The sequence below is a fragment of the Fusarium oxysporum genome, chromosome XI (genome assembly GCF_013085055.1).
Source record: "Fusarium oxysporum Fo47 chromosome XI, complete sequence".
Classification (NCBI taxonomy): Eukaryota; Fungi; Ascomycota; class Sordariomycetes; order Hypocreales; family Nectriaceae; genus Fusarium; species Fusarium oxysporum.
This window is the reverse complement of record NC_072850.1, coordinates 159568-184424: the sequence shown is the minus strand read 5'-3', so window position 1 is coordinate 184424 and position 24857 is coordinate 159568. Positions and strand designations below refer to the sequence as shown.

The 24857-nt window shown below is 46.8% G+C and overlaps 8 protein-coding genes across 8 annotated transcripts; 5 read left to right on the top strand and 3 right to left on the bottom strand.

Moving 5' to 3' along the window:
- Nucleotides 1-954: 954 nt before the first annotated feature.
- FOBCDRAFT_324018 (uncharacterized protein) lies at nucleotides 955-3779 on the top strand (the record flags this gene model as incomplete). The annotated part of the gene is made up of 4 exons (XM_059612106.1): nucleotides 955-1283; nucleotides 1362-2121; nucleotides 2201-2452; nucleotides 2562-3779. The coding sequence occupies 4 exons, from the start codon at nucleotides 955-957 to the stop codon at nucleotides 3492-3494; spliced, it is 2274 nt and encodes a 757-aa protein (XP_059466095.1). The 3' UTR covers nucleotides 3495-3779.
- FOBCDRAFT_244821 (flavo protein) lies at nucleotides 3639-4376 on the bottom strand (the record flags this gene model as incomplete). The annotated part of the gene is made up of 4 exons (XM_059610638.1): nucleotides 3639-3790; nucleotides 3841-4119; nucleotides 4156-4192; nucleotides 4362-4376. The coding sequence occupies 4 exons, from the start codon at nucleotides 4374-4376 to the stop codon at nucleotides 3639-3641; spliced, it is 483 nt and encodes a 160-aa protein (XP_059468024.1).
- Nucleotides 4377-4537: 161 nt separating this feature from the next.
- Nucleotides 4538-6585, top strand: FOBCDRAFT_244820 (3-octaprenyl-4-hydroxybenzoate carboxy-lyase-domain-containing protein; the record flags this gene model as incomplete). The annotated part of the gene is made up of 6 exons (XM_059610637.1): nucleotides 4538-4690; nucleotides 4813-4938; nucleotides 4977-5212; nucleotides 5251-5860; nucleotides 5925-6133; nucleotides 6315-6585. 6 exons carry the CDS (start codon nucleotides 4538-4540, stop codon nucleotides 6583-6585), a joined length of 1605 nt encoding a protein of 534 aa, XP_059466094.1.
- A 1758-nt stretch (nucleotides 6586-8343) lies between these two features.
- Nucleotides 8344-9899, bottom strand: FOBCDRAFT_233151 (uncharacterized protein). Its single transcript, XM_054707378.2, has one exon. It carries the CDS (start codon nucleotides 9851-9853, stop codon nucleotides 8441-8443), a length of 1413 nt encoding a protein of 470 aa, XP_054563353.2. The 5' UTR covers nucleotides 9854-9899; the 3' UTR covers nucleotides 8344-8440.
- A 592-nt stretch (nucleotides 9900-10491) lies between these two features.
- On the top strand, nucleotides 10492-11858 carry FOBCDRAFT_285914 (uncharacterized protein; the record flags this gene model as incomplete). The annotated part of the gene is made up of 2 exons (XM_054707377.1): nucleotides 10492-10803; nucleotides 10854-11858. The coding sequence occupies 2 exons, from the start codon at nucleotides 10492-10494 to the stop codon at nucleotides 11856-11858; spliced, it is 1317 nt and encodes a 438-aa protein (XP_054563352.1).
- A 3133-nt stretch (nucleotides 11859-14991) lies between these two features.
- FOBCDRAFT_170110 (carbon-nitrogen hydrolase) lies at nucleotides 14992-16110 on the bottom strand (the record flags this gene model as incomplete). Its single annotated transcript, XM_054707376.2, has 3 exons — nucleotides 15907-16110; nucleotides 15406-15845; nucleotides 14992-15357 (listed from the first exon to the last, which is right to left on the bottom strand). Coding segments are annotated over exons 1-3 (975 nt in total), but the record flags the coding sequence as incomplete, so codon positions are not given.
- A 2929-nt stretch (nucleotides 16111-19039) lies between these two features.
- Nucleotides 19040-19994, top strand: FOBCDRAFT_324014 (uncharacterized protein). The gene has a single exon (XM_054707375.2). The coding sequence runs from the start codon at nucleotides 19188-19190 to the stop codon at nucleotides 19725-19727; it is 540 nt and encodes a 179-aa protein (XP_054563350.1). The 5' UTR covers nucleotides 19040-19187; the 3' UTR covers nucleotides 19728-19994.
- A 302-nt stretch (nucleotides 19995-20296) lies between these two features.
- On the top strand, nucleotides 20297-21349 carry FOBCDRAFT_265158 (uncharacterized protein; the record flags this gene model as incomplete). The annotated part of the gene is made up of 3 exons (XM_054707374.2): nucleotides 20297-20401; nucleotides 20456-20581; nucleotides 20645-21349. 3 exons carry the CDS (start codon nucleotides 20297-20299, stop codon nucleotides 21344-21346), a joined length of 933 nt encoding a protein of 310 aa, XP_054563349.1.
- Between the last annotated feature and the right edge of the window lie 3508 nt (nucleotides 21350-24857).

Here is a 24857-nt window from a genome sequence, read left to right as displayed (position 1 = left end):
GGCAGAACTTGGAGACAACACAACATGAATACACGAATCTGCATCAATGGACCAAATACACGTAATGTCTGACAGATACCATACAGTTGTTGAACGGATCGCGTGTGCCTTGATGTCTTCAATTGTATGTGTATTGTGGAACTGTGCCCCCTGCCTTCCTCGGAGAGGGGTCTGCTTATTATGCTTTCCTGAATGTGTTGAATACTGGTGAAGATGAGGCCGGCTAACCGGAGGACCGAACTACCGGTCAGAGAGCTGTCTCAGCACTGTAACAACCTCTCAGATAGGTCATTACTGAACAGATAGAAATAGGGTTCCAACCCAACTATCAGACACAGGGACGACAGACAAGAACATGAATAACACAGAATTCACCCCAATATCTGACATATTGATTGAAGTCTTGCTGATGCCTTGTCTTTTCTCTCGTCAGAGTGCGGGGGAGTTGGTCCATTCTTGATGTTTCACAGCCACACGCCACACACATTATTATAACGAAGGGCAAACTCCCTTCTATCCGCACGCAGGCGCCAATTTAACAGGAATGCGCTCCACTCCCCTTTATTGCAATATTATTCATGTATCCAAAAGGGGGGTTTCAGCCCTCTCGGACAGATTGAACAACGGACAAGAAAGAATCAAGTCCGCAAACAATAACGTCACAACATTCTGATCCATATCTTAATACACTCACCCCATTGTATTGTTGCGTATCTAACAACGACCCACCGTCACCGCAATCTGCAAGAATAAGGATTTGGCTACGGAGGGTGGGGTCTCTAGGCACAAGTAGTCAATTTATCCACTTTCCGCCGGAATAACATTACAGCGCCAACTCGGAAAGTCGTAGCCCTCCTTCCTGACTGCGTTTTCATTCCGTGAAACCCCCAAACTCACATCTCGCGCCGTGTATCGTATCCATTACCGTCTACAGTACGTACGGCGGGGGACGCAATGGAGCCTCGTGGAACCAAGAGAGCAGGCAACTCGACATCCGCCGGCTCAAACAAACGACGAGGCCCATACGCTATTCGTGCATGCTTGACTTGTCGACACCGAAAGGGGAAGTGTGACGGCCGGCTATCTTGCGGCTACTGCGACAACCGTGGACAAGCGTGTATCTACGATGGTGAGCATGGCATCACGACGAACCACGGACAACGCGCAACATCAGTATCAGGCATGAGGAATCCCGACCCAGTTTTTCAGCCACAAATCGGGTCTAGTCTTCCGGGTGCTGCCATTCCCAAAGTCTTAAACTCGTCAGGTCATGTTATAGTCTCGTAATTACCTAGTTCTCCCTTTCTCCCTTACCGGTGTGCAAGGGCATGTTGGTTAGCTGACCCAACCTGCGCACACAGTAACCCGTCCTCTCTTGTGTATTTAGTTGCAGATCTACGCGCCCAGTTAAACAATGTCGAATCTATCGTCCAGGCATATGCCAAAGACGTAAATGACACTGGAAAGGATCCGACTCATTCTGAGCCATTGCATCAAGCTGATCAGGCGATGGAAGGGCCCAATGCCCACTCCAGCCAGCGCCAAGCGAGCCTTGACAGGTCTGACTCGAGCTCCGTAAGTCGTGTTTTCTGCGGACCCACGAGCCCCGACTACAGTATGAATGTGGTGCAAATGACGCTGCAGAAGCGTGGTTACCTCGAACCATCACTTCATCGACCAGCGCTTCCGAGTTTCGATTGGGACCACGTTTCCCCATCAACAACTAGCCAGTGGCAACCTTCCTGCCAGGTTGATGACCGACGTCAACTGTTACTATTCCGATCCTACCTCACATTGCAGGATGCGAAAGAAGTCGTTTCTGTGTACAGTGAAGTTGTAGGAGAATTGCATTCATTTGTTGATATCAAGAACATTCAAGGTCAGTTGGACTTTTGGTTCTCTCGTGCTCCTAGCTCTTCTCTAGACAGTACGAAGCAACAGTCTGACTACCATGATCTGGTCATCTTCAACCTCATGCTATTAATAGCCGTAAATGCCGGAATGGAGTCGTTACGCGCAAGACTGGCAGGTGCTGTGCACTCCGTCTTCCAGCGTGCCGTTAATACTTCCATCACAGCTTGTACGTCGAGTATCAAGCAAGTAACCATCGTCTTGTTACTAGTATGTAAAAAGATTCAAGCAGCCACATTGTGCTTTACATTATCTTTAAGAAAGTTGATGTACTGATCAGCTGGTCAAGGGTTATTATTACATCTTCCAAGATCAACCACGGCTTGCACTTAGAATGTGCGGCAATGCTGGACGCATATTGATGGAGTTGGGCATTCACAACAGCGATGTAATCAAGCACGACTTGGCATCAGAAGCCCAACGCAAAGAAGCTTCCATCCTCATGTGCTGTGTCATTGTGTTTGATCGTCAGTGGAGTGCAATGACCGGCTTGCTGCCGAATTTCGCCCATAATACTTTCAGCCTCAAGTCTACGCATCTAGTGAGTGCCTCAGTCCTGACGTGGAAAAGTCTCATGCTTGTCATATCCGGTGATGCTCGAACGTGAGGGCGTTCTCCAATGTATCAAAGCTGACACCGACTGTTCTCAGTCCGACTCGCCTTATACCATGGCCACGTATAGGCTTGTTCTCATTAGTGACAAGTTCAACGAACCTATAGCCCTTGCAGCCATGGGAAGCAGCCACCAGGACGATGATGCCGTTGAGCTTATGGTGTTCCAGATTCAGCAGTGGCAGAAAAAGTTTGTCGGCGATCGAGAGCTCTCTGACATGAAAACTTGGCTTGCCCAACCGTCGTCTATGCCTCCCCCATGGGTGTTGCTCCTAATCTTCCGAGCTGTGTCCATACGGAGTCTCCTGTTTCGCCCTTATTTCTTCCCCGGGTCCCGTGTCGAGAGAAGCAAGCAACACATTTCGCCGGCCACAGAGCTATTGTCGCATTCTATCGAGGCCTTGTCTAAACTGGACAGCACCACAGGCATTTATCGCAAACAGCGCCCGTATTATCAACACATCTTAGCCTCTATTTGCTCACTTGTGTTTCTGCTAACGGGCTACGTTGAAGACCATCGCCCGGCCCTATGCTCACATTTGCCGCCAGACTTTGACTACAAGATCCGCCGCTGCCTTCAAACGGCCTCCAACTTAACGGGAAAATATGCCAGCATTTCTGCAGCAGCTCACAGGCTATGGAAGAGAACCCTGGAAGTTCACCATTTCCTCGAAACGTATTGTACAAAACCTATGGGTGTCTCCCTAGAGTGGAACTCAACCTCAACCATCGAAAACGATTCTAGATCGACGAATACTGTCGCAACACCTAAGCAGGCCCCTATGCCGTTGCCAGTGGTTCAAGATGAGGTCGCCATCACCCCAGGAAATACTTGCGAGGCCGATACATACCTAATTGGCGCCAACCTAGGTCTCGAGCCTCCGATAGAAATCGGCAATTGTCTCTCACAAGACTTCCAGGCTTTGTTATTGCCTGCCTGGCCATCAACGGATAGCTATCTCTTCCACTGAACAGCCTGTATTCTAGACCATAGTATGGGGAGTCAACCTTAGTATAACAATTATTCCAGCAGCCGTTCTCTACTGTATGGAACCGGCCCAGTTCCTCGAGGTTCTGTGTCTAGCCTTGGTTCAAGTTCTCCGGAAACCCTCCCATCACTCAAAGCCATCTGTAAATATTCCCATCAAGTCTAACATCCTTCCGGCGCTCTGATGTACCATGTCTTCGATACTTTTAGGTCGATTATAGAAAGCTGGAACAGGAAGGAAGATGGTGGCATTGGCTTGGCGCAGAAATATTAAGTTTTCTAGGTGTGTAAGCTTAGAGGTGTTTCGCGGACTGCGAGAAGTAGTCGACGGTCTTCTTTCAGAGTAAGGTCAGCCGTTCTAGATATCAGATCGTCGCAATAGCCCGACCATATAGCAGCAAGTGTTTTCATCCTGCAGGGAACAATCATCATTCCATCATGCTGGAACGAACCTGATGCAATAGGCGCCGGGAGGTCCTTTGCGGTATAGGGTCTGGTGGCAAGGCCTCGAAGCTCGGCCTCAGATATAGAGGTTTCGTATTTCATAGTAGCTAACGCCCATTTACTCATAATAAGATGAGTCTCGATACCCAGTTGGCGTAGAATGGCTAGTATGCAAATAGCATACACAGTTCCAGTCGCACCAGTAATCCCAACGACAATTCTCTTTGGTCTGTTTGTCTCCGAAGAGACATAGATGTTATCGTGAAGGGATAATAGGTTGTTTAAGACGCGCCCAGTGGGTATTGCATGTATTTAGGTTCTCGCAAAAAAGATTAAAGTTTCTTTCGAATTCTGATCCAAGAGCGTATAAGAAAGGCCATTTGCTTGTGATGGCCTATCCACAAACCGCCGCCCTGGGCATATACACCCTTTCGCTAATAGATTTGCCTGCATCGTGATCTTAAGGAGTTGAGCTAGAAAATGCCTTAATTGAAAGGGTTAACGCCCGCCTCAGGGCAAGTTAATAGTTGCTTTGAAATTTGTGTTGACTTCTTTCCCTGTTTGGTTCGTCTGTACCAAAGTATGTGTGGCGTGCAAAGTAGTTCGCCTTTTCTCATAGTTGCAAGATACGTTCCTGGAGACAAGTGGCTACCAGCTAGTCCGCGGGCCTACTCTCCGTTCCGAGAATTCGGAAACGATTCTACGAAATGGCCGGGCACTAAATATCATTTATGCGTATCCCAGGATCCAGGGAACATCACATACCGCCACAGACACCAGCAAAGAAAATATTTATTTCCCCATTGCAGAATGCTAGTTTATTTACTAAGTGATCACTAATCAAGTATCAAATCCAGCATCGTCAATTCCCGTCGTTGTTACGCTATCCAGCCACCGTGGCTCGTCATCCATGGCGCCATTACTCTGGTAAGGCGCCGGCCATGTTGAATCAAGGCGACCCGCAACTCGACTTCCGTCCTTTTGTCGATGCGAAGATGGAGATCTCGCCGACATCCATCAGGAAGTTGACCACAATCTGGAAGTCGGAGCGATTGTGAGGAGGGTTAACGAAACCAACGCAAAAGCTCCATTCTTTCACAACGTGAAGGGAGCCCGACAAGGTCTATGGAAGATTTTCGGGAATGCTGCCAGTCTGAGAAGGGATAAGCAGTTCAAGTATGGTCGGATTGCTAGGAGCCTTGGCTTGCCCCCTGACTGCAGCTGGAAGGCTATACTGGAAAGGACACAGTCGGCCAAGTATCTCGAACCTCTGCCCCCAACGTCCTTCCGACCAGTGCTTGCAAACAAAATAAGATCTTCGGGGACGACATCGACTTGATGAAGCTTCCGGTGCCTTTACTACACCAGGGAGACGCGGGTAAATATTTTCAGACTTACGGCGTTCATATCTTGCAGACGCCAGGCGGATCGTGGACGAATTGGTCAATATTTCGAGGCATGGTCCACGACAAGAGGCGCTTGGTTTGTTTGGTGATTCCAGGGCAACACAATAAGATGGTGCGGGAACAATGGCTCAAACAAGGCAAAGACGAGATGCCTTGGGCCCTAGCCTTTGGCGCTCCACCAGTAGCTAGCATAGCTGCAGCGTTTCCCTTGCCAGCTGGAGTCTCTGAAGGGGAATATGTGGGCATGCTAGCGGGTAAGTCCCTCGATATGGTAAAATGTGAGCTGAGTGACCTACTTGTGCCTGCTAATACCGAGATTGTGCTTGAAGGGACATTGTCTTTCAAAGATAAAGCACCGGAGGGCCCCTTCGAGGACTATATCGGTCTTCATGTTGAGGGTGAATCAAGCATGCAGCCTCTGTTTACCGTCAATGCCATCACATATCGGGATGATGCTATTCTTCCAGCCTCTGTGCCCGGGCGAATTACGGACGAGTCTGTGAGTATCTCTCTTACCCTATCGTGTCTATTTGCCCGTGCATGGTATTAACTGCGTCTTAAAGCACACCACTGCCTCGATGGCGTCCGAGGAACTATTGGAGCTCTTGAAGCAACATGGTCTCCCTATTAAGGACGCATATGCACCTTTCGAAACCATGGCAACTTGGTGTGCGCTAAAGGTAGACAATGAGAGCCTAGCCCGCATGAAGACAAATTCTGATGAGCTTTGCACGCGCATCGGTGACCTAGCTTTTAACTCGAAAGCAGCAATGTGTTGAATATTGGAGGGTTCACCCTCAACTTCAGGATTAAGGTTCAAGATTAAGTTTGAAGCCTTAAACTTAGATCGTAGGACTTTCATCTAGGACTTTCATCTAGGACTTTCTAGGACTCAAGTCCTAGAAGGAACCAGTCGAAGATATAAGGTCTCAATAGTCCTTCGATTGCGAGAGAATCAAGAAATATACACGATTCACCTTAATATCTGACACAATGCTAATGAACCGCATCTTAATGATTGAAGATGATGTGGACATTCACAACTGGGGCAATATTATGTGGGCGTATACTACGCGTTGTCGGCCGGGCCAGGATGAGTACGTTTTCGAAAACGTCAACGGTCTTCCCCTCACCCCATATATGAAGTACGGTCACGGCAATCCTAGCAAGGGAGGCAAAATGATCTCCAACTGTCTTTTCCCAATGGAATACGAAGGAAAATGAAATTTTAGAAGCATTGGTTTCCGTTCCTCGTGTCCTCGGGGGCTCCAGGAGAAGGTTGAGGCAGGGTGGACGCAAATGGGCTTCGATGCTTTTTGAAGGAAACTAGAGCAACTACGGCCCTCGCATTAAACGTTTGGCGCCAACACAAAGAATCATAATCATATACGATTGCTCTAGTAGCTTCCTCGCCACATTTCTTTCCCTTAACTCTCTTGACTTGATTCCGAGAAGTCATGACTACGACCATCTAACTGTGATGGATTTTGGTCCGGGTCTGCCGCCCGTACGAGCACTTCTTGGCTAACACTCCGGTATTTTACACGATAAACAACCATTACCTTTGGTCTACAATAATCGTGATCCAGACCTAGATAGGGAGTTGTGCTTTATTCCACATGCATCCGGAATCATCAAGCCAGAAGCTGATCGAGGGCATCCCGGGGATACTACGGTAAAAACTGGAGTACACAGGAGCGACGTGGAAACCTTCGAAAGGTGGAACTTTCCGAAGGCAAGTATCGCACTGAGCGTGCTTAAAGGGCCAAAGTGAATGTGGTGAGCAGCAGCAAAAATGTGTTGATTGATTGTTGTGTTTTTAGTTCTTTTTGTGCGGGGTATTCCATTCCGCAGAGTTACTTGAAGCATAAAGCTTGATTACTAACGCAGTTGTTTCCTTTGGCCGTGAAGATCATGCCCACCCTGCGACATTTTGTCTATCTACCAAAGGCCTAAGTAGATAGATAGATAGATGACCCACATGGACCCTTGATAGATAGATAGATGTAGATCTATATAGATGTAGATCTATATTTCATCTATATCGGTACATAGATTCGCCAGTTTGGCACTACTTAGATTCACGACAGTGATCAATTGAAGCCTTCATTAGAATCCTCCTTGGCGTACAATGAAGAAGCGCAACGACAGGCATCAAGACGACGACAGTCGGCTGCTACTCATTGTTCCGTGTTCCGATACGTGCTGTTAGCATGCACCATCTCCATCCGGCTTACACATCGTTGGACGATTGTACCTGGGTCGTAACACTCTAGTGGCGCTGCTGAAACGTGTCTGCCCGGATTACCCGGACTACTTGATCTTCTCCTCCTACACCAAATAGATTTCGGGGAGTGACAATTGTCTCTACTTTCTTCTTACGATTCCTCCCTTCTGGTGTAAGTTCGAATCTCCAGACTGAATCCTCATGGTCGAAGGAATTCATAAAATTCTACTCAACAGCGCTTGACACTGAGTCAGTACCTGATTATTGGAGGGGAAGTTAACTGCCTATCGAGGCGTTCGCCTTCCGAAATATTTTGTTTTCTCTCAGGCTTTGGCTACCGGACTGTGTAGCGGCTTCGAGCCCGTTGTGTCCCTTCCCTTCCCCTAACCTGGCCAGACTAGGGCCTTTCCTCCTTCCTTCTTCTTTAACCTACTATCTCCCCCTACCTCCCCCATCCATACATCTCCCTCCTAACCCGAGCCCCGGATCAGGACGCCCGCCCCTTAATGCCGACTCTGGGTTCACGCCAGCATGACTCCAGCGCTTGAAGCACCCAATATCATACTGATCGATGGTCGCAAGGTTATGTTTACGGATGACGTTCCAGGCGAATTGACTAAGCGATTTAAAGTGTCCTAGTTCAAGAACTGCACCGGAAGCTCTCCGACCTCGAATTTGTTGGTCGACCAGCGGTCATAGTCTACTGCATTCTTCTAGGACACAACAAAGCCAACATTATATGAATCTGGAAAGACATACATATAATTACAAGTCAAACGATCGAACCTGATGCAGATTTTCTGTTCCAGATTTCAAATACGTCATGATCACCTTGATACCAACAAACTTTCTTCAAAATGGGCTCCACAACAATTGTTCCGAATCCCACACCTGTTTGACCCTCATTAACTCGGCAACCTTTTCCTTGGGGTACAATTCTTGCAGATTTATGCCCGGTCTCCGGTTGTTTGCTAACATCCTAGGCAGGCCTGCATCTCTCCGTCTGGCGATATCTAGATGATCATAGCAAAACTGATCTAATGCCCTGTTCGATTCTAGTGTATCCGCATACTTGACCACATTGGTGAAGACACCGCGGTCTCGTACTCCGAGGAACTTTCCCTGTCCTTCTGGGCTTTGCCCTAGGCTGACAGCCATGTTCGTATTGAACCGGCCCCAAAGGACCAAAGTTCGTTTTGCGCCCTGGTCTCGCTCAGCGACCTGGACCCACCTTTCGAAACTCTCCTTGATGGCCGCGCCATCTACTGAGCTCACAAAGCAACTCCAGGTATCCTTGAAACCACCGTGGATATTCATATGATTATTTCTGTCGTTTGCGGTAGCCACAGAGACAAGGAGGGTCTCTGCTTCGACCGCTTTGCCGATGATGCTTTGATCAAATAGGACAGTTGCGGCTTGCTCAGCTTCGTTGGAGGGCCCGAAATAGGACGCTGTGAGTGTAATCATAGGTGACCCCAGAGCTGATGTACTAGGCAGTGCTCTGAAAAAGACCATGTTGATGACTAGGTGAGGATCTGGGTCGCTGAATTGCGTGAATGCCTTGGCAGCAGCTTCGATAGCACTAGAAGGGAAGACGACCCTGCGTGTCCAGAAGCAGTCCTCAGTCATGTTCAAGATCTTCAATGAGAAGACCTTCATAACGACTGATGTGATAATCCCAAGACCGTGACCAGCACCACATAGGGCGTTGAACAGAGCTTTTTCTTCGCCTTCTGATGATGGCCCCACGTCGAGGATTTGTCCATCGGTGGTGATGAGCTGTATCGACTCGACAGCATCGATAAGGTAACCATGAAGCCCCGTGAAAGGGCTGATACCGCCGCCCAGGATGGAACCGACGTATCCGACGGCATTGGAGTTGCACCATAATGTATAATAGCCTGCTGCCACGACGGCCTTGATAACCTCGCCGGTAGAAGCACCGCCGCCGACACGTACAGTGCTCGACGACTGATCGACAATTACATTGTTGAAGTTTTTCATGTCCAAGTACATGGTTTTGGCGGTGATGGGGACCCAGGATGCACAACCACCGTTCCCTGGGAGGAGGATCAACTCGTTGTTTCTGGCAAGTTTGATGGAATCGGCAATGTCCTGTTCCGAATTTGGTCGTACGATCATTGCCGGGAACTCAACATTGTGGTCCGACCATCTCGAAACCGTCTCACTTGGAGCTTGGTTTCGTCGCGGGACAATAACTTGGCACCTCAGAGAGCTAGCGATAGATGTGTGTGAGTAGTCCATTGGAATGTCAAAGCAATTAATAAAAGCGGGTGGTAGAAGCCTTGTGCTAGAAAATGATAGGTAAGACAAGCGAACCAATAATTTGGTTTTATGTAATCCTCTTTATAGATATATTCAACATGAACAGAGAGGACAACGTTTGGCAAGATACTACTTAGTGCATAATGTGATCCTTGCGCGGTGACTAGAATCGGAGCGTGAGATATACCGACGGTAGGATTAATGCCCCGCTATCCGATTAGGCCAGCACAGCCGCAACCCACGCGGTGTGACGCTGCCCAGCTTAGCGGTACGCCTTCCGAAACTGTGACCACAAAACTGTTTAGGGAAAGAGCCACATTGGTAACCGGAGAGAATCAGCGACCGAGTTTATCCTGCCTTTGTTCCGATCTTTCCTAAATTCCGTTCCGCCCAGATGTTCCGAATTTTCTAACGAGAGTCAAGACAGGAAAACAGATTTGAAAACAAAGTTTGTATCTAGCCGATGGCGCAGCAAGGTATTCACTAGCCTGCGTTGTCGAGGAAGAAGAGGCCTGGCGCCCGCCACCTGAGTATAAGACCTCACAAACTCCCACTCACACGGCAGCGTATCACAACTCGACCAATCTCGCACAGCTTCTAAGTTAAGATCTTCGAAAATGCCTGCACTACCCTCCTTTGTCGTTGAAGAAGTCAAGATCTTCACAGGTCATGAGTTCATTGAGAATGGCTTCGTCATCATCCAGGATGGGCTTATCAATGAAGTTGGCCGAGGACAGTTTACTCGAAGCGACCTCGAGGGAATCACTAGAATTTCTCGACCTGGATCCACGCTGATTCCGGGACTGTTCGACGCGCATATCCACGCCATGTCGGGTAATATCAACAGCATGGAACAGTCTCTGCGATTCGGCTGCACCACTGTGTGCGACCTGCACAATGACCCAGCAGATAATGCCCGCTTGATGAAGGTTCGTGATATTCCAGAAGACGTAGGCAGTGTCACTAATGGTTGTGAAAGTTGGCGAGCGAACAAGCCAACAAGTCGAAATATGCAGATTTCAAGTGTTGCGGCCTTGGAGCCGTCTTCGAAAATGGCTGGCCCAAGCAGGTCATCAAGAAGGTACTCGAAGACCATCCTCAAGTGGACGAAATTGTCGATCATGTTGTCTCGACTTGGCCAAAGATTCGAGAGCCGGAAGACGCCGAGCCTTTCGTGCGGCAGCAGGTCGAGGAACACGGTGCCTCTTACATCAAAGTTTTCCACGAGCTTGGAGATACTTTGGGGATAGACTTGGTATCGCCACGTCACGAAGTCGTGAAGGCTGTAGTGGATGCAGCACACAAACATGGTGTTATAGCTGTGGGCCATGCTCTTAGCCAGGCTGGGGCCATGGCGCTCCTCGACGCTGGCATTGACGGCCTGGCCCACATCTTTCTGGACGAATCATCTAGTGATTTCATCACGAGAATGGCGTCTCAGCAAGTTCACTGCAATCCGACGTTGGTCTTATGCGCTTCCCACACTACGGAGAACCGAGAAATTCGTCAGCAGTTTCTAGCCGACCCTTTCGCAAAGAAGATGATGATGGAAGAGCCTATAGACAAGCCATTGGGGTTTGCAGAGCATCAACGACCAAAGGCCAGCGTTCAACATGCGTACAGAACTGTCAGATCCCTCTATCAGGCTGGAGTCCCTATACTTGCAGGGACTGATGCGTCTGGCCAAGGTTTTGACATTCCCTTCGGCCTTGGTGTACATTTGGAGCTGTACTTGCTTGCACATGAGGTTGGGATGACTCCAGAGGATGTCCTCAAGACCGCGACATCGATCCCCGCAGATCGATTTGGATTCAATGACCGGGGAAGAATCGAAGCGGGAAGAAAGGCTGACTTGGTTCTGCTAGAGTGTGATGCTGCCTCATTCTTGTCTGACCGGTACCAGCGGTGTTTACCGGTCACTGGTGTATGGAGAGACGGAGAGCTTACGACGGTGTTCAGTGATGGGTTCCCAGAGTTGAGGTAAACTGAAGTGCTCGTGTGCACGTTACCTACGGCGAGCATCTTGTTAACCAGAATTAAATATGAAGTACTGTGCCCTAAACAATGAATTGCCCTTTAACGTACTATTTGAGCTAAAAGATGAAAAGCACAAAAGCGCAAGATCCTTATGTAGGCGCCCAATTGGCTTGGAACACTTGCGTCAGCGAACCCTGCGTACCTGTGGGTACCACATGCTACACACTATACATGCTATAGTGCTTATTATGGCCTACGTCGCGATTCCGTATCTTCTCTCGGACTACGCGAGCCTCGAATATCATATATAGCCTCAAACTGGAAAGAGAGATGACATTGGAGAAGTAGTAGACTTCGCTAAACAGGGGTAACGCAAATGCATAGCGAGTGGCACCGCATAGGGAGTGACGTAGTTCATCTGATTAACTAAACCTCCAACTCTCGACGGGAGCCAATAGGTTCACGGGTGCTCGTGATTCTATTAGTTTCACAGGTCCCCTGAAACAAGCTAACAGTACATATCTATTAAAGCTATCTCTATATAGCCCAATTTTGTTGTTTATATTGCGCAGTAGTGCTGGGTGAAAATATATTTTATGAAACTTGGTTGTTTCTTATTGAGATGAGAGTTCTTCTCAGGTTTATATCTCTTAATGATTTCATCTAGGACTTTAAACTTTAAATCTAGGACTTTCAGACTGTTAGTCTGAATCCTGAAGGGGAGGGGGATCCCCGGATTTTCCAACAATTTCATTTTCTTAACTCATAAGTGGGAATTAGTTATAATTTCCACAGGCTAATTAATGTTAAATTAGAGCATATGCTAAACATAAGGCATTTCCCCCTTTTATTAAAATAATATGTTGCTAGATCTGATTTAGCTGTATCTTATATTTGTACCGATTGGAATGTTATATCGTAATAAGGAGGTAACTTAAGTAAAAACAAAATAATTCTTATCTCTAAGCTTTCTTATTATAGTTCTTTATAGTTTAAGGCTCTGCGAATCCAATAATAATATTAAATATACGTTATTCTTCGCAACTAACCTCTTTAATTACGATTTAGATAGGTAGCTAGAATATTAGTGCGAGTATAGCTATTAAATCACTTATTTGATTAGTCGAGGTCAGACTTTAGCGCGGGGCAGAAGCAGCTAATTAAACGGCGCAATCCCTACACGTGAAAAGACCCGTAAACTTATTGGCTCCCCCTCTCGACACGATTTCCTCCATCACCAAAGATGGTCACTCCTTCTAAAGAAAGCTAAACGTACCGTTTCATATATTATCATGCCACAGGGGATTCGGATCTGATACTAATCGATAATCGATTGCTCTCCACGGACTTGTTGGAAGCACTGAGACTTCCCTTAGCTTCAGGACCAAGATTAAAAGTTTGAAGTCCTACGATTAAGGTTCAAAGTCCTAGATGGGATCATTCAGAGATATAAGGCCCCAAAGGGCCTCTCATTAAGATCAGAAAAAAAAAGATTTAACCAAGCATAATAACAATCACGACAACAAGAACTAGCTATTGTCAAGTGCACTCAGCGTCCCTGCGTGACACAACAACATCCCGTGTCAGCAATTGTCCAACAGAGGGGAGTGACACAGACATATACACATACCGCGTTTGATCATAGTGTAAATGGAGTTCCATACCATCAAAAACGATCTCCAGTGTAAATATTGCATCGTCCCTTGCAAGCTTAGACTGTAAACACCGAAGCGCCTGCCGTCGCTGGTCCGTCCGACGGATACAGGTAACAAGGTTGCGGGGTTTGCCAATGGCCCCCTTCTTGGCCCAAATCTCGAAACTGAATTCATTCTAGCCCCACAAAGCTCCGCCTCGAATTTACTAACGTTTGAGCCGAAGATGACAGCCCGGACAACCAGGTTGATAATGTGGCCTATGCAACGCAAGCGGCGCCGGCTGAAGTCCATCGGGAACCGCTTAGCAAGCGCCTCTAGGCAAGTATCATTGCTTTCGACGCTATCAAGCATGAAGTATCTGTTGTTGGATCACTCAGGGATGATAAGTGCAGCTGACAACAGATTGTTATTGTTAACTCCTTGCAGTCGAAGGACCTTTGAGGTTTTATATCTTCGACTGATTCCTTCTAGGACTTGAGTCCTAGAGTCCTAGATGACAGTCCTACGATCTGAGTTTTAGGACATCAAACTTTAACTTTAATCTTGAACCTTCATCCGGAAGTTGAGGGGGAACCATCAATTCTTCCAACAGTATCCAGGCTTGAAGCCCATTTCGTATTGCTCGATTACGTCCTTGATATACGAGGCCATGTTCTCAGCAGACTATGGACAAACTAGGCCTGGCAGTCCAAGAAGGATATCAAGTTTTTCGGCTTCACTGTCAACAAAGTGGCCGACGATGCCAATGTAGTGAAACCCGTTGGAAGCAGTCCAGAAATCAAAGCTTAGGTGAAAGGACCTCTTCGCGTCCTTGACGTGATTGAGGATGATCTGTCGTCGGGATTCAAAGGTTTCACGGATCCACGAACAGACAGTTGTGTGATACTCAGGAAGCAGCTGACCTGCAAGCTCCCCATCGTTCGCTATCAGCCATCCTGCCGTTCGCTGGGTGCTTGCCGACAGGTGACGTCGTCGAGGATGACACAGTCCACGAAACGAGCTTTCCATGAATTTTCATCGAAGTGGGAGGCGAGTTGAAAGCCTGGGCTGGCCTATCGGGACAAAGGACTCTCAGAAGAGAACGTGGGCGTAACCGCTACGGTAAACGGAGTTGTCAAGCTGAGACTAACTTACTGTTAACAAATTCATGGATTTAGTGCTATGGAGCAGGTTCCCCACGGCGTGAGCTGTCCCTGATGAGTGGTACAAAACCGTCGAACAGCTCCTCTTTTGGCGGCAGAGTCCAGTATAGCTAACAGACCGACCGTCTTATAGGCCGTCTTCAAACCGCAGACCGACCGACCGAAGGGGACGGTCTAGGTCTGTCGGTTTGTTAGCCGCACTGCGAAGAACAAGGCTCCCCCAACGACCCCTACGTATACTACCTCTTGTGACGCGACGCCAAGCTTGACAATTGCAGGAGAGTATATTGATTTATGATCAATACTACCTAAATTACTCTAAATTTGGCTTTAAGAGTTTAGCCTATGACCCCGACTTCTGGCGCACCACTTCCTTCCCTCACCACACTCTTAAAAGTCTTATCCACACCTAACCACAACAGATCTGGACGACTGTAGTGTCCAGTGGGATCGGCAAACATTCTTGCCTCTAAGATCCTGTCCATATCTAAATCAGCGTACAAGATAGTTTCCTCTTTTGGGTCAGTCAATTCAGTTAGACGTCTCCCATCAGGGCCAAAAACAGCTGATGCCCCTGCGCCGCTATTAAACTGTAGCAGGCTACTAGCAGTTCCCGTCTTCTCAACTGCCGCGTCTGAGATAAGTGCAGTGCAATGAAGCACAAACGTGCCAGACTCGATAGCATATACGCTAGAGAGCGCGTGACAACCTACGAGCGTTAGACAGCTAGCTTGCTACTGCAAGAGTAAGGACTCACCTTCAAGACAGGTAGACCAGAGATCCCGTCCACCAGTGTGTGGGGGGTTAACCGCCCAAGCTCCCACATGGATCTCTTCCTTTTGGGCCATCGAGTTATACTTTAGCAACGGCTGGGTGTGCTCCCAGCAGTTGAGACCGCCGACTCGGGCGAATGATAGTTGGCCCACGCTGTCCAGGCAATGGGCCAGTGAGTCTCCGAATACGGTGCGTTCCATATGCGAGGGCTTCATCTTGCGGCGATGGACCTTGATTTCGCCGTCCTCCCCGATGAAGAGTTGGGCAATATACAATGAGTTATTCTCATTCTCCGAAAATCCCAAAGAGACCGCGATCTTATTATCAAGAGCACAGGCTTGAACTGCTGCGATCTCAGGCGAGTCTACAGCTGGACTGTTCTTGATATAATTAACACCAAGATCCGGGTCACCAGGGTTCGACCTAGAGATCGTAATTAACAGCAGATCGCACACCGAGCGACATATCTTGAGGGTTCATATACCAAATCCACAAAGGGTGGCCGGGGAGCCAACATTCGGGGAACGCAATAAGCCGGGCGCCGTTAGATGCAGCCTCGGCGATCAAGTGGAGCGTTTTTTTGACTGTAGCCGGAAGGTCATACCAGACCGGCTCAGCTTGGGTGACTGCGACTTTGATAATGCGGGAGGACATGGTGTAGGCTGTGTGAACCAGGACTAGATATTCTTGGAGTTGGTTGTTGTATCGAGCAAAGATTGAGTGTGACTTTTCTGAAGTTATATAGCCGTTTATCTCTCTCTGAGGCAGCAAGGCCGCCAGACTGTCCGGATTCAATACTCTTGGAATTCTCCTGCAATGAGCTACGGGCCTTGTTCACGGAGGTGGATGAACGCACGGAGTGCATATTTCTAGGCCTTTTTCCCCCATATTAAGGTTGGGCGCATAAAGCTTCATCCACTTGTGATCCATAGATCTAACTTAAAGATACTCTATCTGGCTTGTCATTAATCCTCCAACAGCACAGTAAGCGGAGGGAACGAGAGTTTCCCAAATCTCCGATGTTACCCTGTCTATTAAGCAAAATTACGTCAGTTTCAGCGTCTTTTTTCGTTCTTTCTTTCTTCAGCGTTATACTATCATAACGGGCTTTAGGGCTTCTGGGGAGCATACTTTAAGCTGAATGGTGCGGTTAGTACAATATCGTAATATCATAACCCACAAGGAGAGAAAAGGGAGAAGAAGAATAGCAGAGGTTACATCGAATAATAATCATGGATATTTCTTCCTTCCTTGCCTGTCGACCGCAAGTCCATACATTAATAGATTGCAGTGGATTACCTCAACTCTGATGGTGGCGGCTGTCGGTGCTTGTCGGGAAACGGCAGATCGGACAGTTGAATTGCCGCCCCTACACTGCTCAATATTCGATCCAACGAACGACTGTTGTCCGCCCCTACTAGAATACTAGCTATGGAGAAGAGGAAGTGTGCCATACTACTCGGCGGAATGGATTTGTGTATTGCTAAGAGCCAGGACAATTTTGTTCTCTCTGCCGTTTTGAACATTTTTTTCATGTCAAAGTGCCGAATATCGACTGATAGGTGGTATCCTGCTGGGATGGATGCAAGGAAAAGTGAGCTGGTAAGCCACAGCCAGTCTCTGATGAAAGCGCATCTGGTCGGTCTGACAAATATACCGAGTGGGACAGCTTAGAGTTTTTGACCCTGACTACGCAGTAGTCTCCCAGAGTCGAGGGCCTTGTCGCTTGGAAACATTTGTCAGTAAGCCCGACGGCCCCAGGCAGATGCCAGCATGCCCGTTATCATTCCTTTATCCGGTTAGAATAACGGACCCGGTTCTAAATTGCCCGTCGTTACGGGACATGTTAAGAATCAGCGTATTTTTATTTTCTGCGCCAAATCATGTGTATGTATGGGGGCCCATAGGAACACGCCTAGGCGTGCCTCTCTACGCGTGACCACGTAAAATCGCGCCTAGGCGTGAACCTATGGGGCGCCGAGCAAGCGCAGTAGATTTATAAGCACTTACTACTGGCTTATTAATTTCAATCAGAGATTTTCCTCATGCAATATCGTATTCCCTTGCAAGATTCAGGGCAAGGGTCGGTACCGCTTGTGGCAGCCTCTTTCAAGACAAGAGGCCCGGGGGGGTTTGGCATATACAAACAAAATTGAAGGGTACTATTATGGAGGGAGGCACACAGTGTAAGAAAAAAATAAGATACCACTATAAACATATTACTCTACACCGTCTCAAATGAGCCCTATTAATATAATGAAAATTATAAAGTAATTTCTAGAGTAGTTATTTATAAAGTATTTATTTATATAATTATATTATTTTTTTCCTGAATTTTATTATATTTAGTTAAAATAATTTATTATAACGTACATGATAAGCGAGTGTCTCAGACAAGCGAGTGTCTCACGTCACTTTACACCTAAAAAGCTGACTTTTCAAAACTTATATATAATTCAGGCTAAGTCTAAAAAAGCTAAAAGCTGTATAACTTACTTTTAACTATATAAGAAAGCTATATACTTTATAAGAGAATTATAGCTAACCTATTTATAGAGTTATTAAAGAAAATCTATTTATACTGTATTTTAGCAGGTTTTTTATATAATATAATATATAAAAAAATCTCAAAAATAATATCTTAGTTTTAAAAGCTATACTACTTAAAACTATAGTTTTTAATATTTTCTATTATTCTATTTTAGCTAAAAAAGTGTTATAGGGTAAGCTGTTTTTAGGTAGCACAGTATAGTGAGACACCCGCTTGTCTGAGACACTCGCTTATCATGTACGTTAAAACAAGAGTATTTTCTGAGACTTAGAGGTACTATACCCTTTTGGTGTCTTATTTTTTTTCTTAGACCACGTGGGAGGTTAGCTCGGTAGACTTCCAAACTCTTCAAGGCCCGCTGGTTAATCCATGGTTGAATAATGGGCTTTGCAGGGGTAATCTTCTGCCATGTAAACCCCTCCAGCGAGCTTCCAGACCACCATCCCGTCCGTGGTCGAGACCACTGCCACCATGCGGCGTGTTGACCTGGCCAAACACAACATGATCATCCGAGGATCCCAAGGCTTTTGCGAATCCTTGCAATCTTCGAACGTACATCGGACAGGTTCCGTAGAGGCCATCAAGGGGAGGCACGGATGTCGGCCGACGAGCCGTCGGTGAGGTGCTAGTGGAGGCTCTCGGTGAGGGAAGACCCCGAATCGGCGATCCGCTTCAACACCATTCGATGGCTCGGATCCTTATGTATATTGGCCGAAGCTCTCACTGACGCGTGTTCGTCTGTTCCTTGTTCATCGACTCGCTGAATGAAACCCCCAGGCACACCTGAACTCTAATTGAGATCGCGATGAGTACAGCCGGCAAGGCAAGAGTTGGTGCATTCAGCTGTCTCGTCTAAGCAAGAATCTTGGTTTCGTAAAGAGACACCAAAGGGTCCCATTTCTCCTTACAAGCGATTACAAAGCGGAGGTCATGCTCATATTCATACCAAGAGGTATTTGGACATGGGAAAATCATGAATTGAAAGATGAAATAGGCAATATATCCCGAGTACGATTGAACCTGGGAGAGTGCCTCCGAAGCTGAGGGAAATCCACAGCTTTCTTGTGGATCGAGAGAAGCGGCAGCGACATAAGAACAACCAGTTGCTTCGGCCTCTCTTCTTCTTGGGTCACCTTTGCAAGAATCCAAGTTGTACAACTTGTAAATCTCGAACCTACTCTTTATTCCCACCTTGTGAGGCACATACTACCAATATGCATACATTTTCTCTCTACGATGGCGCCATTCCCCATGCCCTCGCCTCTCTAGACGCCCTCAGTCACCTTTTTGACAAGATGGAAGCTCATGCTGCTCAATCCAAGACCTCAGTCGATACGCTCGTTACCGCCAGTCTCGCCCCAGACATGTTCCCCTTCGCGGTTCAAGTCTATATTGCCTCCAACATGGCCCTTTCGATTGCTGCCCACCTGGGCGGTATCCAGCCTCCATCAGCCCTAGTTGTACAACCTGGCGACCTCAAGACTCTCGACGACCTTCGCAGGCATGTCGATGCCGTGCGGGACATGGTTAAAAGAGTCGACCGGCAGAAGCTTGTTGACCCGACCGCTGAAGTTACTTGGAACATGGGGCCCGTGGAAAAGAAAACCTCGTCGGCATATGGCTTCCTTAACGGCTTCGCGATCCCCAACATGTACTTTCATGTGGTCACTGCCTATGATATCCTCAGGAACTCTGGAGTAGAGATTGGGAAAACGGATTATTTGGATCATTTTCTTGGTCGCTATCTAGCTTAGCGGGCAGTACATGTCATACAGTCACACAAAGAGCGACCAATGCTATTAGAAAAGTTGGCAATAAACATCGTATATTCCCCATTTTCCTTGTATGCGTCCTGAATGTCCCAGATTGTGAGGCTATACACGGGAACCAACAGAGAAAACCTATAGTTAGCCTAGTCATCAGCCGCGAAAGGAGAAAAGCCCCTCCTGACAAAGTAAAGTCGCAAAACCCGAATGGGTGAGACCATTCTTTATCCTTCAATCTAGTGGGTTAATCCCCTATTTATGTGCTGTTGCCTTGCTGATCCAAGGAGAGGAGCCCCTCTTGATGCATGTTGCTGCCTGACTTTTCCCACTTTTGGCCAAGTGTCGATGTTACTTACCCAGGGTCAAGCCTCATTGAGCCGTCGACAGGACGACGATCCAATCATGTCTGCTGGATCAATGCAAGCCTCGTTCAATGCTGACACGGCCAGGCAAGGCGTGGGGACGTCCAGCACGACAAGATCTGCACACAAAAGAAGTTAAGCTCCTCTCTCAACATCAAGCGCTGTTTAACAGGTCAGTGACAACACTCTGTTACCATGTCTGTCGTCGTAGTGGCCGGCGGTTCTGGCGATCTAGGGAGCCTCATTGTCAAGGCATTGTTCGAAACAGGCAAGCATGAGGTATATGTGCTATCAAGAGGAGTACGTCATGCACGCATTGCCACTGATCCCTTGAAGCCTCACGCTGACTCCTAGTCGCCAGCCGATTTCCCGGAGCGAATATCTCCCTTGACTGGCAAATCCTACATCCCCTTCATCCAGACTGATTACTCGAGCACCGACACCCTCACCGAAGGCCTAAATATGCGCAGAGTCGAGGTGGTAATCTGCACCTTCAGCCTTCGTAACGACATCGCATGCAACGCACAGTTACGGTTGATCTAGGCCGCCGATAAAGCCTCTTCTGTCAGACGCTTCATACCATCCGAGTTCAACATCGACTATGATCTTGGCGATGCAGTGCCGTATTCGAACAAGAGGTTTCACTTAGCCGGCAGACGGGCTCTTGAGAAGACAAGCCTAGAGTTTAGCTACATCTATCCCGGCATATTCATGGACTACTACGGCATGCCCAAGTTCCCAACGCCGCTCAGGCCGCTGTGCTTCTTCATCGACCCCGTCAACCAAGTTGCAGTCCTTCCAGATGACAGCGAGGCAAAAATGTCCATGTCCCCAACTACCGACGTTGCTCGCTATACTGCCCTGGCGCTTGTCTTGAACAAATGGCCGAGAGTCATGACAACAACTGCGAGCACCGTCACCTTGAAGGACCTTGTTGGTCTGTTTGAGAAGTACACAGGCCGCGCATTCAACGTCGAGTATCAACCAGTGTCCAGGTTTTTGGAGCATGACAGCATGTTACTTCCTGAAAACGGCGCCATTGCTGAACGGTTTCCGCAGCGATTCCCAGTTGGCCTCAAGCAGCTTCGGGCCTTGATAGCTGATCTTGAGGCAAGTGTGGCCCTTGGAGCGTATGATTTGGACAAGATAAAGGTCCAACTGAATCTCACAGAGGTACTTGAGGGCAAGACGGCTCCGCCTACTCGCATTCAAGATCTAATGAAAGCAGCATGGGGAACGGATTGAGGGATGGTTTTAGTCCACCTTCTTGTTTGACAATGAATATATATCATCTCTCGCTTCAATGCTGCGCCTAAAACACAGTGCTAATTGTAACCTTCCTACCTAACTACGGAGTGGTAAGGTCTCACATCCAGGTGAGAGATGGAAGAAATCCATCACCCCTGTCGATTGAAGCCTTGGCGGTTTATGTTCCCTAAACAAGTTTAGCCTCCCCCTTCGCTTCGTCCTTGCACAATGAGCCGCAAGAGCCGCGTGTTTTTGACTTCCCGCCCGCACATTGTTACCGCTAGAAGTTCAACCACCGCGGAGATGCTTGACATAGCAATACGAACACCGAACTTGGTTGAATGATGCTTGCCCATGTTGAATTCTGCGTCCTCCGGACACGCTGTTCCTCTGACCCTCTTAATGCGGGGAAGTTGATCGTCACCCCGTCTCACCCCCCCTCCCCTCCCTTTCACCCCTTAAGTAGTAGGTAACCGATGCAATATTCATCCCATCCGACGCGACAATCCTGCAAATCTCCCCTGCTTCAACTACATAAAACTTCTTCAGGGGCGTCATAAGATGCAATATGGGAATACATGCATTGCTTGTCAAATCCGACCTCAAGATCCTCGTTTGATCCAAAATGATCACTTGGAAATGCTTTTTTACGACACTTGTCTTTCCCCTCGAAACTCTTAAACTTTTCGTGACATGTCATCTGTGATGATAATTGTAGAGCGACCTTGATGGATCAAGCTGAATCTGCAGCCGAACTGTGTCATTGCTTCATCAGCTTGGCTTGAATTAGACAAACATGTACATCCGCCTCATCCGGATGTCTTTGGTTCGGTCCCAGGGTGGACTTAGAATACCGAATACTCAATTGAGAGGAACCATGAATGAAGCTGCCGCGAAGGGGCTTGAAGCACTGCCAGACACGCAAGTTTCTTGGTTGTGTTGACGGGCGAGAGTAACACAACCGAGCCGTTTCCAGTTGATCTCCAGTGTTTCAGGGAGTGCGAGGTGATGTTCTTATAGATGTGTCGGTCAGAGGATCTACGAACGCAGGGGTGGCCGGAACCCACATACCGTATATATCAGCTGTAGACCAGTGCGGCAAAGAACTCTTGGCTGCAACTTCTTCCACGACAGTGTATATTTGTGACTATCTGGAGACCCTACCCTAAATGAAGTCTGTGTCCAGGAAATACGTCTTCTCTCACCTTCCCTTGTAATTACACTTTCTTGGCATGCAAGTGTTAAGAAAGTAGCCTTATCGACACCTTTTTCCTTAACAAGCGCACGACACACTCACAATGTTGAAAGTTAGATGACCAAATTCCTGACCGCTCTTTTCCGTGTTTTCTAGCCTATGTCTATGACAACGACAAGAAAATGCCTAGGTCAAGACTTCGATAGAAATACATAGAGGACGACATGGCAGAGGTCATATTAGATGTTACTGACAATGGTTTTTCACCCCCTTAAGCCGCTTATAGACAGGGAGTGCCTCGAAGGACTCTAATTAACAGACTTCACGGCCGCGGGGCCGTAAAAGAACAGATCCACCCTCATCGACGCTTATCTAAGAGCCAAGAGGATAGGCTGGCTTTCTGGATTCTCCGTCAGGAGTCCTTAGGCTATGCTCTATCTTATAGTTAAATCCGCGCTTGTATTATAGGCCTGCTAAGATAGTAGGGCAAATATCCCGACTTAGGATATAACTAGGTAAATAAGTTTATTAGTTGCTATATAGATCTAAAGACTAAGATAGGTAGATATTAAGAAGCTAAAAGGTTTAACTCTTTTATACCTAGAGTGGTTTATTAGTACTTTAATATCTAGGAGGGCTAATATAGCTAGATTAAGCCTAAAAATACTATTAATATTAATAAAGGCGGTATTATAACTGGTTTTAGTAAGTATTTACCTCTATTACTTATTAGTGCTTATATTTTAATTAATTAATTCTCTTTATTTAGGCCTAGATAGCTTAGTTATTAGAAGCGCGGACCTGAAGTATAAGGCCTTCCTTAAGGGATTATAGACTTGGAATTAGACTTTATTTATTAAAGCTATTACTGCTAATGGCTGCGCTTTAGTTCTTAGTATAATCTTTAAGGGGAAGGAACTATAGAAATAATAGTTTCTTAATAAGTTTAAGTAGATAGCAGACTAGTATTATATAACTTTGCCTAATAGATAGACTAATAACTATATAGGCATTAAATAGCTTAAAAGAGTCTATCTGCCTTAGATTATACCTGCTAATAAGTTAGATATAAGACTAATTATCTTAGATGGTTATAGAAGCTATATAATAGTATATCCTTTATTTCCCTTATCTTATAATTAGTGCTAAGTAGTGGAAGGATAAATAGATAGCCATGTGTTTTTTAAATAATGTTTATTATTACTATTTACTAGTATACTGCTTTTATAGACTCTAGCTATTAGATAATAGAGTCTTTAATGCGTTAAAGGCTATATATTAATAAGAGCTAGAAAGGTTTGCCTTATTAACTGATTCTGCTTTAATAGATAAGGTTAATTTTATTAGGGCCTATGCTAAGGCTTGCCGAGTTAGAATAACTAAGAAGAATATACTGTTAGGCTGGAGGGTTACTGGTAACTGGCTAATTTCGCGTTCTAAAGCGTTATAATACCCTGAAATCTAATAAGATAGGCTAAACAGCGGCCTAAGAGTGACTCCTGAACCTAGGCCGTATCTTAGCTTAGATAATACTCTATAGATAAGCCGTTAAATTCGAGATCTTGGGCTAAATAAAATACCAAAGATGCAGAGATGGTATAACGTAATAGCTAAGGGCTTTAAGGCTTAATAATAGATAGTAGCGGCGTATATGCAGAGGATTGCTAGCCTAGAGGAAGAATTGGCTTGGCTAAAGAGAGGGAAGAAGAGGAAGGCAGTACCGAATCCTAATAGGCGTTTTATGACTCTCGGGGAGACTTTAGCTGTTGGAGAAGCCATACCTGAAGGGGAGACTTAAAACGAGTCTGTTATGGTGGAATCTGTCTGTTTAGATGAGCGAGAATCAGAATCAGAGGCGAGCTCGGTCATTGAAGTGAGAGAGGAAGCCGTACCTTAGCAACGGACTATGCGGTCAGGACGGCTTCTTAAAAGACCTAAATTCTAATAGAGATAGTTATTTGCTATTGTGAGATGAGATATTTTGCACATGTCCCTCATTTTGGCCGAGTTGTTTATAAGTGAAGTTGTCTATTTTTGGTGGTGCTATTTTTTTTTTGCTTGACGAAAGGGTGGGGCTGTCGAAAGGGGGGTTGTATATGGTAACTACTACCGAAGGACAGGGCTGCCGTCAGATCAATCAAATCAGATTAGGACCCAAATCTGATCTGAACTGATAATTCACCATTCGAATCTGATCTGATTTGATTGATTGATTGATATCTGATATGTCGTAGCTCACGTGAACCTTCCCTCGGTCTCACGACCCCACCGTCGGATTCTAATCGGCCTTGTTACTCGAGCATAAGCCTCCGA